Below are 18,533 nucleotides of genomic sequence, written 5' to 3'. Positions count from 1 at the left end.
GTGCGGGGGTTTACTTGTGGGCTGATGGTGTCATCTGGGCCTTATTATCAGCTGTTCTCACAATGACTGCTGAACTCTCTCTCTCTGGGTGAATACACCTGCCCTGTCCCTATGTCCCCCATCCCTCCAAACCCAAGCATGAAGATTCAGATCACTGAAAACATACTCCAGATTTGGTTTATATTCATTCAGCTGTTGTGTCATGATGTCATTAATAGATTAACAAAAATAATTTTATTTGTACAGATTAAATATATACAGCAGGAAAATTTTCTTGGTCTTTCAAATGCTTTCATTTTCCAAAGGAGGGGGAAAAATAATAATAATAAAAAAAGAAGTTTGTATGGTGGAGTTTTTCATACCTAAGTATGTTGTTAAATGATTATGAAGGGACTAAGAATGAAGAGTCTAACAGAGGAAAGTTGCTCTGGATCAGAGAGAGATACGAAAGAGAGAGGATGGGATTGGGGGCTGGTTAGAGGAGGTGGTGGAACTGTGTACAGGGGAGAGACAGATATTCACTGGGGGGCTTTGGGAAGTTTCTGCAGCATTGGTGACCCCACCTTATCCATTATAACCTCAGTAAAATGTACACGTCTTTCTATGATTATGGAGTTGGACCAACTCTTGAGGGTCTGTGGATGATGCTATGAAAGGTTGGTGGTGACCGCAGATTCTCCTCTCACACGGACCCAGAACTGCGTGCACAGCCAGGCATGAGCCTCCCCATACAGCCTTTCTGTCCTCGCTCGGCTTGCGTTTCACTGGTTCCTTGGTGGCCTTTGATCACATCAGACACGCTCCTCACAGCTTCTGCACTTACCATTGCTCTGCCTGGCAGGCTCTCAAAGGGAGCCTAGAATATGTACCCCAAACGATGCCACTTTGACATGAGAATTACTTCCAGCCAAAGGCACTTGAAAAACAGCAGATGCAAGATGGGAACATTCTCATCTTCCCCTTTTCTTCCTGAAAACAGGAGATAAAAAAAAAAATGCCCATGTGAAAGATGCCTTCCCTAGTGAGGAGACAAAAAGCCTTCTCAGATGGGGACCCATAGCTGAGAGAGTTCTGTACAAACAGATCTTGTTAAAATAATTCTTATGTCTCCCATAGACTCCATGCATAATTAAGTTACTTTTGCAAATAGCCTGATTTTGTTCAACCTAATACAAAAGCATGTAGGTTTTGCCACCTCTTTGGGTCTTCATTTCCTCATGAGAGAGCCCATGTGACATAAAACTTACATTATGTAAATCTGTATACTTTTCTCCTGTTAATCTATCTTATGATTTAAACTCAGACCCAGACAATCCCTAAGAAGGAAGAGGTGGAGTTTGGACTCCTATACAGTCTCCTCTCTGATATTCACATGGTTTACTTCCTTGTCTTCTTCTGATCTTCACTCAAATGTCACTTGTCTAGTAAGGAGTTAATTAGCCCATATTTTTGAAAAGTGCACCCTTCCCAACTCACCCATGTAACTTATTCATCTCATTTGTTTGACACCTTCATTAGAATTTAAGAGGGCATGGGGTGCCCCTCCCCACTGGTTTATTCAGCATTCTGTCCATTGTGCCTAGAACAACACTAGGCACATAGAAGATGCTCAATAAATATTTGTTGATTTAATAAATGAATAAATGAATGCTGTGCAAAGGAGCCCACTCATCTCCAGCCACCAAAAGAGCAGGTAGGTGATTCTCAGAGGGTAATAGTGGAATCTTCCTAAGTATTCAAATTGGTAAGCATAACTAGAAAGACTGAAAATAAGTATGCATTGAAATCCTTCTTAGAAAAATTTATGTCATTTAATTCAAATAATCATGTATGCTCATTAAGCAAGTTGCAAAATAAATACGTGTTAGGGAAAAGATCATCCTTGAGATATTTTGTGTTCCAAAAGTTTTTCCTTTCAATTTGCTCTGCCTGTTACAGGGAATTGTAAATTACACATGTCCCTAATTTACTTTCTTTGTAACGCTTCATTGTGTAGTCATTTCAATGTGAAGAGTGAAATGCTTCTCAATGATACAAGATTACTTGCTGTCTTAAGTAGTAGATAAGAGCTATTTTTTTCCCTCTGTTGTTTGTAGTTCTGTCAAATTATCCAGATGATTAATCATTGAAAATGCTTTTTGTTGTATCTGTAGAAAAAGTTATTTTAAGCAATAATCCAGTGAAAGTATTCCTCTTCCACACAATTCAAGAGATTGTTTTCTATAGAAAAATCAGATGAATACAAATACATACACTTTATTGAGTATGTACTTTGAATCTTGGGTTAAGTGCAAGCCATAGTGGGGGCCATATTGTGGGCAGCAGGTTTTGTCTTTGTTGAGAGACGTGCTTTTATCACTTGCTTCCATTCTCCTGCCATGGACACTGCTCTGTGCTGGATTCTTAAGGCTAACATTAGAATCTTCCTAGCCACACAGACCAGGGAGCATAAGGAGGGAGACTGAATATAATGTTCATTGAAATTCTTCAGCACAACTTCTGCCAATCCTTACTCTAGATCCCATAGGGTCTGGGCACTTAGTCAACAGTGGATCTTTTTTTTTTTTAATTGATTTTTTAAAAAATAAATGTCAGAAGAATGCATTACAATTCTTATTACACATATACAGCACATTTTTCATATCTCTGGTCGTATATAAAGTATGTTGACACCAATTCGTGTCTTCATACATGTACTTTGGATAATTATGTCTATCACATTCCACCATCCTTGCTAATCCCCTGCCCCTCTCTTTCCCTCCCACCCCTCTGCCCTACGTAGAATTCATCTATTCCTCCCATACTCCCCCCTCCCTACCCCACTATGAGTCAGCCTCCTTATATCAGAGAAAACATTTGGCATTTATTTTTTGGGATTGGCTAACTTCACTTAGCATTATTTTCTCCAATGCCATCAATTTACCAGCAAATGCCATGATTTTATTCTCTTTTATTGCTGAGTAATATTCCATTGTCTATATTTGCCACATTTTTTTTTATCCATTCATCCACTGAAGGGCATTGGGGTTGGCTCCATAGTTTAGCTTTTGTGAATTGTGCTGCTATAAACATTGATGTGGTTGTGTCCCTGTAGTATGCTGTTTTTAAGTCTTTTGGGTATAGAATGAGGAGAGGGATAGCTGGGTCAAATGGTGGTTCCATTCTCAGATTTCCAAGGAATCTCCATACTGTTTTCCATATTGGCTGCACCAATTTGCAGTCCCACCAGCAATGTATGAGTGTACCTTTCCCTCCACATCCTTGCCAACACTTATTATTGTTTGTCTCCATAATAGCTGCCATTCTGACTGGAGTGAGATGATATCTTAGAGTAGTTTTGATTTGCATTTCTCTGATTGCTAAAGATGATGAGCATTTTTTTTTCATATATTTGTTGATTGATGTACATCACCTTCTGAGAATTGTCTGTTCAGGTCCTTGGCCCATTTGTTGATTGGGTTATTTGTTTTTTGGTGCTTAGCTTTTTGAGTTCTTTATATACCCTAGATATTAGTGCTCTATCTAATGCGTAGGGGGTAAAAATTTGCCCCCAGCATTTAGGCTACCTATTCACCTCACAGATTGTTTCTTTTGCTGAGAAGAAACTTTTTAGTTTGAACCCATCCCATTTATTGATTCTTGGTTTTAATTCTTGTGCTATAGGAGTCTTATTAAGGAAGTTGGGGCCTAATACCACATGATGAAGATTAGGGCCTACTTTTTCTTCTATTAGACTCAGAGTCTCTGGTTTAATTTCTAGGTTCTTGATCCACTTTGAGTTGAGTTTTGTGCATGATGAGAGATAGGGGTTCAATTTCATTTTGTTGCATATGGATTTCTAGTTTTCCCAGCACCATTTGTTGAAGATGCTATCTTTTCTCCAATGCATGTTTTTGGCACTTTTGTCTAATATACAATAACTGTAAATTTTTTGGGTTAGTCTCTGCATCCTCTATTCTGTACAATTGGTTTACCAGCCTGTTTAGGTGCCAATACCATGCCGTTTTTGTTACTGTTGCTCTGTAATATAGTTTAAGATCGGGTATAGTGATACCACCTGCTTCACTCTTCCTGCTAAGGATTGCTTTAGCTACTCTGGGTATCTTATTTTTCCAGATGAATTTTATGATTGCTTTTTCTATTTCTATGAGGAATGCCATTGGGATTTTGATCAGAATTGCATTTAACCTGTACAGTGCTTTTGGTAGTATGGTCATTTTGATAATATTAATTCTGCCTATCAAAGGTAGATCTTCCCATCTTCTAAGGTCTTCTTTGATTTCTCTCTTTAGGGTTCTGAAGTTTTCATTGTATAGATATTTCACCTCTTTTGTTGATTCCCAAGTATATATATATATATATATTTTTGAGGTTATTGTAAATGGGGCAGTTTCCCTCATTACCTTCTCAGAGGATTTGTCACTGATATACAGAAATGCCTTTGATTTATGGGTGTTGATTTTATATCCTACTACGTTGCTGAATTCATTTACTAGTTCTAGAAGTTTTCTGGTGGAGCTTTTTGGGTCTTCTAGGTATAGACACATATCGGCAAATAGTGATAATTTAAGTTCTTCTTTTCCTATACATATCCCTTTAATTTCTCTTGATTGTCTAATTGCTCTGGCCAGTATTTCAAGAACTATGTTGAATAGAAGTGATGAAAGAGGGCATCCCTGTCTTGTTCCAGTTTTTAGAGGGAATGCCTTCAAGTTTTCTCCATTTAGAATGATGTTGGCCCGAGGCTTAGCATAGATAGCCTTTACAATGTTGAGATATGCTCCTGTTATTTCTAGTGTTTTAAACATATAAAGGTGCTATTTTTTCCAAATGCTTTTTCTGCATCTATTGAGATGATCCTATGATTCTTATCTCTGAGTCTATTGATGTGATGAATTATATTTATTGATTTCCGTATGTTGAACCAACCTTGCATCCCTGGGATGAATCCCACTTGATCATGGTGCACAATCTTTTTGATATTTTTGTATTTGATTTGCCAGAATTTTATTGAGAATTTTTGCATATGTTTATTAGAAATATAGGTCTGAAGTTTTCTTTCTTTGATGTATCTTTGCCTGGTTTTGGGATCAGGGTGATATTGGCCTCATAGAATGAGTTTGGAAGTGCTGCCTTTTTTTCTATTTCCTGAAATAAATTGTAGAGTATTGGTATTAGTTCTTCTTTAAAGGTCTTGTAGAACTCAGCTGTTTATCCATCTGTTCCTGGGGTTTTCTTGGTTGGTAAGCTTCTGATGGCGTCTTCTATTTCATCACTTGATATTGGTCTGTTTAAACTGTGTGTATCTTCCTGACTCAATCTGGGCAAATAATATGACTTAAGAAATTTGTCAATGCCTTCACTCTTTTCTATTTTATTAAAGTATAAGTTTTCAAAATAATTCTAATTATCCTCTGTATTTCTGTAGTGTCTTTTTCATCACATATGCTGGTAGAAGGAGAGAGAGTTCTCTCTCTCCTTCTCTTCAGGTTAAGGGTCTGTCAATTTTTATTTATTTTTTCAAAGAACTAGCTTTTAGTTTTGTAAATTTTTTCAGTTATTTGTTTTGTTTCGATTTCATTGATTTCAGCTCTAATTTTAATTATTTCTTGCCTTCTACTGCTTTTGCTGCTGATTTGTTCTTCTTTTTTTCTAGGGCTTTGGGATGTTTGTTGACTTTTTCTTCTTTTAAGGAATGAAATCCATGCAATGATTTTTCCTCTTAGTACTGCTTTCATAGTGTCCCAGAGATTTCGATATATTGTTTCTGTGTTCTCATTTACCTCTAAGAATTTTTTAGTATCTCCTTGATGTCTTCTGTAACCCATTGTTGATTCAGTAGCATATTGTTTAGTCTCCAGGTGATGGAGAAATTTTTATTTTTTATTTTGTTGATTTCCAATTTCATTCTATTATGATATGATAAAATGCATGGTAGTATCTCTACTTTTCTTGTATTTGCTAAGAGTTGCTTTGTAGCATAGTATATGGTCTATTTTAGAGAAGGATTCATGTGCTGCTGAGAAGAAAGTGTATCTGCTTGATGCAGGTTGAAATATTCTATATATGTCAGTTAATTTTAAGTTATTGATTGTATTATTGAGTTCTATAGTTTTTTATTCAGCTTTTGTTTGGAAGATCTATTCAGTGGTGAGAGAGGTGTGTTATAGTCACCCAAGATTATTGTGTTGTGGTCAATTTGACTCTTGAACTTGAGAAGAATTTGTTTGATGAACATAGCTGCACCATTGTTTGGGGCATATATATTTATGGTTTTTATGACTTGTTGGTGTATTGTTCCCTTGAGCAGTGTGTAATGTCTATCTTTATTCCTTTTGATTAACTTTGGCTTGAAGTCTACTTTATCTGATACGAGGATGGAAACCCCTGCTTGCTTCTACAGTCCATGTGAGTGGTATGATTTTCCCAACCTTTCATCTTTAGTCTGAGTATGTCTTTTCCTATCAAATGAGTCTCCTGTAGGCATCATATGTTGGGCCTTTTTTTTCTTTTAATCCAGTCTGCTAGCCTATGTCTTTTGATTGGTGAGTTTAAGCCATTAACATTCAGGGTTACTATTGAGACATGGTTTGTATTTCCAGCCATATTTGCTTATTTTTGTTAATTAACTTGACTTGATTTTCTTCTTTGATTAGTTTTTCCTTTAGGGCACTACCTCCCTCTGCTGATTTTCATTGTTGTTTTTCATTTCCTCTTCATGGAATATTTTGCCAAGGATGTTTTGTAGTGCCGGTTTTCTAACTATAAATTATTTTAACTTTTGTTTATCATGGAAAGTTTTTATTTCATCTTCAAATCTAAAGCTTAATTTTTCTGGATTCAATATTCTTGGTTGGCACCCATTTTCTTTCAGAGCTTGATGTATGTTGTTTTATGATCTTCTAGCTTTCAGGGTCTGTGTTGAAAAATGAGCTGTTATCCTAATTGGTTTTCCCCTATATGTAATCTGATTCCTTTCTCTCATGGCTTTTAAAATTTTCTCCTTATTCTTTATGTTGGGCATTTTCATTATAATGTGCCTTGATGTGGATCTGTTGTGATTTTGCACATTTGGCATCCTGTAGGCTTCTTGAATCTGGATTTCCAATTCATTCTTCATGTTTGGAAAGTTTTTTTTGATATTATTTCATTGAATAGATTGTTCATTCCTTTGGTTTGGACCTCTATGCCTTTCTCTATCCCAATAACTCTTAAATTTGGTCTTTTTATGCTATCCCATATTTCTTGAAGGTCTGCTCATAGTTTCTTACCATTATCATTATGTAGTCTTATGTTCTTTTCAAGATTATATATTTTATCTTCGTTGTCTGATGTCCTGTCTTCCAAGTGGTCTACTCTGTTGGTGATGCTTTCATTTGAGCTTTTAATTTGATTTATTGTTGCTTTCATTTCAAGGATTTCTGTTTGGTATTTTTTTAGAACCTCTTTATCTCTCTGTTGAGATGATCTTTTGCGTCTTGGATTTTTTATGTAGCTCCTTGTCAAAGTGATCTTTCACTGCTTGTATTTGCTCTCTTATATCTTCCTTGAGTTCACAGAACATTTTAACCATGTATATCCTTAACTCTTTCTCTGTCATTTTTTTTCTGCAGTGGCTGCCAGTGATTCTAATGATGTGGTGTCTTGATTTGTTTGTGGTACTTTCTTCCCTGGTCTTTTCATGTTGTTTGTGTTTCTTTCCAGTTATGTGGGTCTTGGGTATTATTGTTTTTACCCTATAGGTTTATGGTGCTCTTGTAGGGCTCTAATTTTCCTCCTTTGTGGGGAAGGACAATATTAACAGATCCCCAAATCAACAATATATCACCCATGAACAATTTATTAAGAAATTTACAGTTTAGTCTCAATGTACAGAAATGTTGTATTCAATTATTATCTAAAATATAGTTTCATATAAAGGTTTACAGTTTCTGATGGTGGACAATGAACCAGGGCATCATGCTGGGGGGTAGGACAATACGTTAAGGGAGAAAGATGTGAGGGTACAAAGTTAACATATCTTAGGAATTGTGAAAGAAAAATCTAATGAAGAGGGTTAGTAGCAAGAGAATAGTCAGGAAGTAATTTAGGGTAGACATGTATGTGGGAAGACAGTAGAGTACATAAAACAAACACACATGTATTTAGAAAAATACAGGATATTAAAATAGTAAACTTTGGAGGGGGAAAGAAAAAGAAAGAAGAAAAAAGAGAAAAAGAAAGGGCATATACAACACCTCTATATTATATTATTCAGGTAACTCAGTCCTCAAAATCCTATTTCATGCAAAGTTCTTGGTTTCACGTATGTTGGGGATGTGAGAGCAGGAGGATACAGGGATAGAAGAGAGAGAGAAAAAAATACTCAAAAGAAGAAACCAGGGTTGTTGCTAGTTTTAGAGATCCGTATCTTTTCTGTTTCTCTTCTCATCCAACAGGTGGGGTTGTCTGTTTTAAGCTGGTGTCTCTGCCCTCACGATGGTGTAGGTAACCAGGGTGGGAAGACTGGTCCTGTTGTAGAGCATCTGGAAGTGGGGAATGCCACCCACCTGTCCCTGCAGGGAGACTGCATCTCATGGGTCTCTTTTTGGGACCACTTGTCTGACTTGAGCGCCTGGTATTTTTTCCCTCTCTTGCCTGGAGATTTCCCAGCTCCTGGTCTCTCTGTTAGGCTCCAAACTTTGGTCCTATCCCCTCCCACTTAGCAGTTCCCACCTGTGGGGCCTCTCACACCCAGGCTCACACCAGGTGGGCGGCACCCTGGCTGCACTGCACACTTGTCCAACTGGGAGCTGTTTTTGTGTTGAGTGGTCGCTGTGCTGAGTTATCACCGCTGGGAGTGGGGAGTTGGATACCTGATACCTGGCCAGATGGAGATCTGATCTGAGAGCTGCCCCCACCAAATATGGCAAGAAAGGTTATTCAAGATGGAGTCTGTCTGCTTCCAGCGCCAGGGTGTCTGGTGAGGTGGGAGAAGCTGGGCCATGGCGTTGTACTGTGGGTAGGTAGTAGCCGAGTGACCTGCATGGGAGTGGAGCGCAGTTCTGCAGAGGTGCTGATAGGTGGTTCTGCTAAGCCACTTGAGAGCTGTGCAGGCTTTGGGTTTTAGGAGCCAGGGGTCCAGAGTCCTGTTTGAACGCTAAGGTTCTGAGCCCTGCACGGGGGTCACAGTGCTGGTGACTTCTGTGGAAATCAGCTGTATAGGGGTCCTCCTAACACTCTCTGAGATGCAGCATTCCGAGTAGGTGAGATCTGGGTCACAGAATGACACAGGATACTGCCTCCCTCTGCCCTGCCATCTTGGAATTCAACAGTGACTCTTGACTTATATTTATTTTCATTTTTGTAGTACTGGGGACTGAAGCCAGGGCATCATGCTGGGCAAGTGCTCTGCCACTGAGCTGCACCCCCAACCCTGAGTCTTGACTATTAAACTTGCTTCAAAATTGATGATTTTTAGACAAAGATTTCATTGAATCAGGGGAAGATAGCTTTATGACCACCTCAACACTATTTTCCATAATCTCTCTGAAATCATTCATGTAGCTCTTTAGAATAAACTTTTCCGATTTCCCTGTAGTTCCCCATATTCTCCACTTAAAGACTTCTTTTATTGGGTGTCACCTCTTCAGCTTCTCCTCTTAATAGGGTGAATATATAATTTATCATTTAAATAGGGGCATGTTTGGGAACAGAGGGAGAACTATCAATGCCCAGAAAAGAGTTACAAACTAGAATTGTGTGAGACAAGAAGAGTTGGATGGGTAGTCTCCAAAAATTAAGAAGGAGAACAAAATGAAATACTTAAGTGAGACTGTATAATATGCTGAGTACTCTCTACATTTTATCCTGACTACAAAGCTTTCCTCTGATGGAGAGACTTTGTGCACTTTCGGGAATGAATTGAGGCTCTGGGACATTAACCCAAGGGGTTAACATATAATAGTTTTAAAAGCAATTTTAGAAACTCAGCTCAGGACAGTTTATAATAAGGACTATTGCTTTAGCTATCTGAAGAAATGCACTTATACATGTTTTGGCCCAAAACCAAACATTAAAATGAATAATTGACTAAAGTCAAATATCACTAGAATAGAAAAAAAAAACTTAAGAAGAGAGGATTAAATTTGAAACCTTATCAAACATTTTAAAAGTCAGATTTGCAGTCTGACATCCTAGAGAAGGAAAAATAATCTTATCAGCTGGTGGATTGTTCCTGTGGTCCCAGCTACCTCTCTGCAATCCTAGAGGCATATGTGTTTTAACTGGTCTGATGTTTAGTGCACCGTATAACCCCCAGTCCACTACTCAATAAATCTCAAAAGTCCTGGCTCTTCTACTACTGAAAGTGTTTGTCAGTCTATAGTAATTATTTTGCCACTGTTAGGTTTTAGTTTCCATAGACAAAAATGATAAGGAATTTACTTAAACTTGAATTTTGATTGGCAAGACCAAATTGTGCACTGAGTCATCTTGTTTTGCCAATATTGTCTTTTTTGTCCCCATTTGTTAGCTACTTCTATCCAGTCAGTACTTATTCAGCCCCTTTTCAGTGGATGCATTGTTTCACAAGAGATGGGGAGACAGTGAACAGAAGATAAAGATCCTTTCCCTCATGGAGTTTGTGGTCAGGAACTTGGGGAGTGTCCTGCTTTAGATATAAGGTGTCCCCCAAAAGCTCTTGTGAGAGACAATGCAAAAATGTTCAGTGGTGAAATGATTGGGTTATGAGAGCCTTAACTAATCCACTGATATGGATTAACTGGGTGGTAACTATAGGCAGGTAGGGTATAGCTGGAGGAGGTTGATCACGGTGGGTGGGGGGGTGGGGGGGGCTTGCCTTTGGGGTTTCTATATTTTTCCTGCAAGTGGAACTCTTTCTCTGCTTGTTTACCATATTCCTCAACCACACCCTTCTGCCATAATGTTCTGTCTCATCTCTGGCACAGAACAATGGAGTTGACTGTCTATGAACTGAGACCTCTGAAACTGTGAGCCCTAAATAAACTTATTCTCTTCTATATTGTTCTTGTCAGGTTTTGTGGTCACAGCACTGAAAAAAGTTGACTAAACCAAGACGACAAACGATAACAAGACTATAAATTAAATAGTGTTGAAGTAGAGCTTGGTACCTGTTTTAGTCAGCTTTTTTTTTTTTTTCCTACTGTGACTAAATGATCTGACCAGCACAATTGTAGAGGAGGAAAAGTGTATTTGAGGGCTCACAGTTTCAGAGGTCTCAGTCCATAGAAGACCAGCTTCATTCTTTGGGGCTCAAGGGAGGGCAGAACATCATGGCGGAAAAGTGTGGCAGAGGGAAAAAGCAGCTCACATAATATCAGAAAGCAGAGAGGTCTCCACTTGCCAGATACAAATATATACCCCAAAGCCACACCCCAGATCCCACTTCCTCCGGCCACACCCTACTGCTTTAATTACCATTCAGTTAATCCCTATCTGGGGATTCATTCACTGATTTGGTTAAGACTCTTATAACGCAATCATTTCTCCTCTGAACCTTCTTGCATTGTCTCACACATGAGCTTTTGGGGGACACCTCACATCCAAACCGAACAGTACCAGAGACAAGAATAAATCAGGGGAGAGAAATATGAGACATTCTCTATTATGACCAATAACAGATGATTATCCATCAAAATCAAAGTTCAATATTCAAAGGTGGATATTCGGGCTGGGGTTTTGGCTCAGTGGTAGAGCATATGCCTAGCAAGTGTGAGGCACTAGGTTCAATTCTCAGCACCACATATAAATATATAAAATAAAAAAAATAAAGCTCCATCAACATATAAAAATATTTTTAAAAAGGTGGATATTGCTTTTCAAGTTTTTATTTCTTGAATGACATTTGAGGAGCAAATTTGACATTTAACTGTAAGTCTTCATAAAAAGATATGAAGAATTCCCACCTAGGACTTTCTCCCTCACTCACTCTTTTCTAATTAAAGTTAAATTAACTGAAAATTAAATATGGCTCTTAAAGTTTAATGATTTGAATGCTGGTATATAAAATGATTCTACAAAGGTTTAAATTTTCTTGTAATCTCAACTGTTTTTCATGTTACCATTTACAATTTTGTAGATATTTGGTGGCAGAATGATGATGTAGTATTTTTCTTGAGGTTACCTTCCAAATACACTCTTAGTATTTCTTTTTTCCCCCCAGATATCTATAGTCCTATGTAGTCAATAATTTTTTGTACATAAAATGAACAGCTTTCCTAATAAAGTTACCATAGCACTTTCTTCTTGCAGTGTTACATATGCATTTCTACATCACTTGACTGATAGAATTTCAATATGTAAAACACATGAAGAAATTTTCAGTCTGTTTCCTTCTAGACTGCTTATTGGGATTTTAAATTGCATATTCCATCACAAACAGTAGATTCTAATGATGCTCCCTGTTTGGGCTGCTCACATCCATACCATGTTTAGATGAGACAGCAGTGCAAGTGCTCACATGATCATCTGTTGCATGCACATTCACGAATGCCATAAGTGGTATGGGTTTGGATGTTTGTCTACTTGACTATTCAGCCTTCCAAAAACAGTATAAAACTGAAGTGTAGCAGCAGATTCCAGTCAAATACTGAGAACAAGGTAGAACTCTGATTCTCCCCTGCTATCTCAAACTCAATCAATCCTTGGAAGAAGCCCCAAAATGTCAGTCATTGGAATTGTAGCCTGCCAACCTTCTTCCTGTCTGGAGACCAAATGCTGAATGTGGCATCAGCAAGAGTCTCAGCAAGGCCCACTCTGATACTAGGCAATACAAACCAAAGGGTTGCAGTCTTACCCTTATTTACCTATTGAGTTTCTCCAAAATCTTGGGTCTTACTGGTCTATGTGCCCAATAAGCAGATGAGGGCCTCATGGCTTAATTGAACTGCATGGCTTCCATTAGGAGGAATGAGACTTAGTGGGATTTTGGCAAGTGGCTCTCAGGCTTCAGAAGTATTCATCCTCCTGGTACAACAAAGCTTAAGTAGACTTGACCACTGAAGAATCTGGAATTCATGTAATAAAAGGCACTTAGGTTCTAATTCCCCTACTCGATTCATTTTCCAACTTCACAATCATTAATTAAAAGTTGAAACTTGAATAGAATTCCTTTTGCTTTTTTGATCCCGTGGTTTTTGTCTGCCACAAAATAGAAGTAGGTATTATGTACCATCAGCACAAAACATGAGAAAGAGAGTGGGAACCAAATTTGCCCCCAAATTTCTCAAAGCTGGTATATTTTTTCCTCCAAAAAGTTGGATGGTGGGTGATGTGTATTATTCAACTCAACAATTTCTTAGATGATTTCTCTGATGCTTTCTCTGATGATTTTATTGGGATTGCATCTTATTTTCTCATGCCTCTGTAGCAGCTTTCCTGTCTGAAATAACTTTCCTCCTCCATCATCCTGCCAGTTCCTCCCAGATTGCAAATCTCAGAGGAAACTTCCTTGAACTTTGGCTTAACGTCCTCTTTCCAAGCAACCACAAATACAGCCCTCATCTCCACTGAGCCTTCTTGAACACATGAGTCATACCTTGCCTGTTGGTCACTTTTCCTCTTTTTTAATAAATAAATGTTATTGCATATGTTTGAGGTTTACCACATGATATTATGGGATAGATAAAGTAAAGCAGTTACCATAATGAAGCGAGTTAGTGTATCTGTCATTCCATAGTTACTTTTATTTGTAGCAGGAATAGTTAAAATCTACATAAGAAAAATACTAACACATTATAATTTTGATACTGTAGTCCTCATATTGTATGTTAGATCTCTAAACTTGTTCATCTGCTATTTTTTTTTTTGGGGGGGGGTGTGGGTAGGTACCAGGGATTGAATCTGGGGGCACTTGGCCACTGAACCACATCCCCAGCCCTATTTTGTATTTTATTTAGAGACAGGGTCTCACTGAGTTGCTTAGGACTTCATTGTTGCTGAGGCTGGCTTTGAAATCGAGATCCTCCTAACTCAGCTTCCTGAGCCGCTGGGATTACAGGTGTGCGCTACCGCACCTGGCCACATCTGCTATTTTTTATTCTTTGAGCTACATTTCCCCAGTTTTTCCCTTTCTCTCCAACTCATGAAACTCACCAATTATCTCTCCATGATAATCACTGATTCATTCCTTCCACCCAGACTCCACATATACATGAGGTCATGCAATATTTGTCTGTGTTTGGCTTATTTTACTTAACATGATATCTTCAAGGTCCACCCATGTGGCACATTGCAAGTTCTCTTTCTTTTTTTAAGGCTAAATTATATTCCAATTTCTTTATTCATTCATCCATTGACAGGTATTTGGGTTGTTTCTGTATCTCAGCTATTGGGAACAATGCTGCAGCAAATGTAGGATATCTAGGTGAGGTGGTGATTTCATCTCCTTTGAGTGTATACCCAGAAGAGGGATTGCTGTGTTGTTTGTAGGTCTATTTTTAATTACTTAAGAAACCTCCATACTGGTTTCATTAATGGTTATGGTGGTCCACATTTCCCCTGACAGTGTACAAGAATTCCCTTTTCTCTATACTTTCTCTAACATATGCTATTTCTTGCTTTTTGGTGATAACTATCCTTGAAATATCTCAGTGGTTTTATTTTGCATTTTCCTGATGCTAAATCATATTAAGCACCTTCATGAGATATATTAGCCATTTTATGTCTTCTTTGGAGAAATATCTATTCAGTCCTTTGCCCATTTTTAAATTGGGTTATGGATTTTCCTCAATTTTAAGAGTTCTTTATAATTTTTTTGGTAATTTTTAATTTGTTCTTTTTAGTTATGCATGACAGTAGAGTGTATTTTGATGTGGAGTTACACTAGTTGTGTATTCATATACGAACATAGGAAAGTTATGCCATTTCATTCTACAATCTTTTCTACTCCCATTTCCCCTCCTTTCCTTTCATTCCCTTTGTTTAATCCAATAAACTTTTATTCTTTCCTCCCATCCCTTATTGTATGTTAGCATCTGCATATCAGAGGGAACATTCAGCCTTTGGGTTTTTGGGATTGGCTTTTTTCACTCAGCATGATAGCCTCCAGTTCCATCCATTTACCAGCAAATGACATAATTCCATTCTTCTTCATGGCTGAATAATATTCAATTTGAAATTTTAATCCTGTGTTAGATATGTGCTTTACAGATATTTTCCTCATTCTGTAGATTGCTTTTAATGTTGTTGATTATTTCCTTTGCTATGCAGAAGCTTTTGGGTTTGATGTAGTCCCATTTGTTTATTTTTGCTTTTGTAGCCTAACCTTGGTTGCCCACTTGGTAATCATGTTCTCTGAAGGCAGGTCTGATTTTTTTTTTAATATCCCCAGAACCTAGCACAGTGTTAGGCAAAACCTAAAAGTCATTCTTCCTTCTTACACTATGACTGTGATGGCTGCTGGTAGTACTAGCACTAGTGTGGATTTTGATGCTGCTGCTACTGCCAGTGTGGCTGCTGAGCTAGATTGGGCACCTTTCAGGCATGAGGAACAAGCATGCAGATTTTCACATTGTGGTCCATTTCGGCTACCCTCCAGAGATGAGCATGACAGAGATGGGGAGGCATTCTGGGTGAGAAAGAATTGGGAAATTTATAATAGAAAAACCTGTATTATGAATCTGCTGTAACTTTTGGATTAAAAAATATGTTTATGCATGTGATACTTTCCATTTTTTATTGAGTATTTAGTTTCACCCACTAAAGGAATGATTGCCCTGAGCATGGTGATAATGGAAGAAGAAATGTGAACTTGAGACCACATCATCTAGTACACATTTGATCAATAATTAAGAAAAGATTTATTAATCTAATGAACTTGAGCCAGTCTCTTATCCCTGTATTCGTAGTTTTTTTGTTTGTTTGTTTTGTTTTTTGAGGATGCAAAGAAGAAACAAACAAATGTGCAAGTGACTTGTAAGCTGTCAGGTACTATACAAAGTTAGATGTTATTATATGTCTGTGACAGAAATTTTCTTCTGAATCTCCTGTAGCACTTTGTGCTAAATGGCAAGTTTAGCTTGGTCTGGAAATGAGAGCTATAGCCTGGTTGAAGTAAAAAGACCTGGGAATGAAGCTATGTCCTACCTCTTTACTGGTTATATGACCCAAGATAAATTATTGAAAAAACAACATTCACGTGGTCCAGGTCCAGGGTTACCATGAAAATTAAGTGAAAAATATTTGTGAAGGCACCTGGTGCATGACAGGTATGTAGCCATTGATTCCTTACAGAGCATTCCTTCAGAGTGAAGACAGGGAGAGGTTCTGAGCAGGCAGCTCTTCTGCCCTTGTGGCCTGAGCAAGTCCTGAAAAACCCCCTCACTGAATTTGACCACCAGACCATTAAAGCAAGATACAGGCGAGCTCCTGCTGCAGCTGAATAGCTCAACGTTCAACAAAGTTGGCTCTCCAAGTCTTCTGAACCTGGCTGTTGGAATCAATCAATACAACTGTATGATTATTTATGCCTTGAGGCATATTTCAGCTGCACCTGAGAGTGGATGTTTTTTTCTTCAACTTTTTAAAACCTTTTTTAATGGTGAAATATTCCAGTCATGCCTTTCAATGGCTGGCAGAGTGAATTAATAGTAGTCTAATCACCGTGGAGACGCTGATGCCTCTGTGAGTTGGCACTGAGGCGAGGCTGCACGTCTCTGTGGGAGTGACAAGTGAATGAATCTGCTGCTCACTTAACCTGCTGTTCTTTTTCCTCTCTGTTTTCTCTCCTAGGAAACAAATGGAAGACTGCTGTGACCCCGCCCATCTCTTTGCTATGACTAAAATGAATTCCCCCATGGGGAAGAGCATGTGGTACGATGGGGAATTTTTATACTCATTCACCATTGACAACTCAACGTATTCTCTCTTTCCCCAGGTTAGTATAGAGGTGGGCTTTTTTTTTTTTCCTTCATTTTGACGGTTTCTCAAAATTCTTGATATCATAGGAAATTTTGCCTAACCCAATGGATATTCTTTTCATCTTCTCTGTCCTCATTTTAATTTTAAATGCTTTCCTTTCTGTTTGTTGTTTTCGTGTGTGTATGTCAAGACCTCTTGTTTTGACGCAAGGATGGTAGGAAGGTAGCATAGAGCAGTAGAGTTGCAGTGTTCCTAGCTCTTTAGATTTGAGTCAGACGAAACCAAAGGCAGTAAGCAGAGATTGGTCAGGGAATTGTGGAATTCTAGTGTTCTGAGGTTGGCCCTGGAATGGTCGTGAGGATTTGTGATACTGGAATGTTTTCTTAGGACTGATGTTGCTGGGAATGGGGACCATATGGTGAGATGTTTGTTCCTCAGAACTCTCAAACATTAACCCTGTGGTTAGATTACTGCTATGAAGTGGAGGAGTGGTGGGTATAGAGAAAAAGAATTCAATTTGACCACTTTTGAAGTGGTTTAAATCAAGCTTTGCTTACTTAATGTTTTTCTTCTTGGTTTCCTGAGCATTGAAATAAAATGCTTTACTAGAATATGTCTAGGCAGCAAGTGGGTGGGGGGAGCCGTGGGAAGTAAATCTGCATTTTAGGAAACCGTAGTTTCAGGGAGAGAGGATATTAGGGTGAAAATTACCACTAGGGAGAAATTGGGAATCCAATCTTGGCCTTCCCTAGTCCTCTAGTAACTCTTGGTTTGGTCAGATCCCACCAAAAGGATTAACAGTCAGGGTTGGAAAATGGGACTGACCTTTCATGGCTCTTTATAAATAAATAGCCAACGAGTCATGGAAGGAGGAATCATGTAAATTCAGGCACAGGTTCTACTTGTCACAATTCCTACAAAACAGTCACAGTCTATAAAAAAGCCCAAACTTCCTAGCTCATCCTTAGGTGTGTTAGTCTAATGGAATGGTTTTAGGGTGTGTGTAGTGATACCTTTTTAAAACTAGGAATTAGAAGGTTTGATTAATTGCTAGTATTTGTGTACTTTCTCTCTCTCCATTACTCACTTGAGGAAGTCTTGGGAGACTTCCTAATGTCAAAGGAAATGACTAAGAGTCATAAAATGTGGAATTGAATCTTGCCTGCACCACTTACTAATTAAATACCTTGGATAAATCACCTAACTCTTCTGAGAGTCAGCTCTCTTCATCTCTAAGATAGACAGAGCAGCACCTATTCTGTCTATTCATAGAGTGGTGGTGGGGACCAGTTCAGATAATGCTTGTCAATGTACTTTTGTAAACTACAAAGCATTATATAAATGTTGGTATTGATGCTGTGCTGGTTCATAAGGTACATCCTGAGCCTGAGGAATGAAGAGTAGGCTTATTTTTGTCAGGGTTTAGGCAAGGTTTGGAAATCTCCCTAGGTATTTTTGACAGAAAGATATTTCACATGAGGGATGAGGCTACTCAAAAAAAAAAAATCACTGGAAGAATGGAGAAGTAAAAAAAAAAAGAGAGAGAGAGAGAGAAAAGTAAAAAAAAAGAAAATGGAAAAGTAGGAGTCAAGAAGTGACTCCTAGAATAATTGAGTTCAAAAATTTGCTCCTGTATTCCCAGCAGCTTGGGA

General features: G+C 38.2%; 1 protein-coding gene across 1 annotated transcript in view; it reads left to right on the top strand.

Annotated features, from left to right (window-relative positions):
* Positions 1–18,533, top strand: part of St8sia1 (ST8 alpha-N-acetyl-neuraminide alpha-2,8-sialyltransferase 1) — a 142,842-nt gene that overhangs the window by 39,917 nt on the left and 84,392 nt on the right. Inside the window, exon 2 of the mRNA XM_046436375.2 lies at positions 16,753–16,897. Coding sequence (XP_046292331.1) covers positions 16,753–16,897 — 145 coding nt within the window. The remainder of the gene's footprint in view (positions 1–16,752; positions 16,898–18,533) is intronic.

Source organism: Marmota monax, unplaced genomic scaffold (assembly GCF_021218885.2).
Source record: "Marmota monax isolate L192 unplaced genomic scaffold, Marmota_monax_Labrador192_F-V1.1 WCK01_AAM20220418_F8-fsc00012, whole genome shotgun sequence".
NCBI lineage: Eukaryota > Metazoa > Chordata > Mammalia > Rodentia > Sciuridae > Marmota > Marmota monax.
This window is presented reverse-complemented; position numbering and strand designations above follow the sequence as displayed.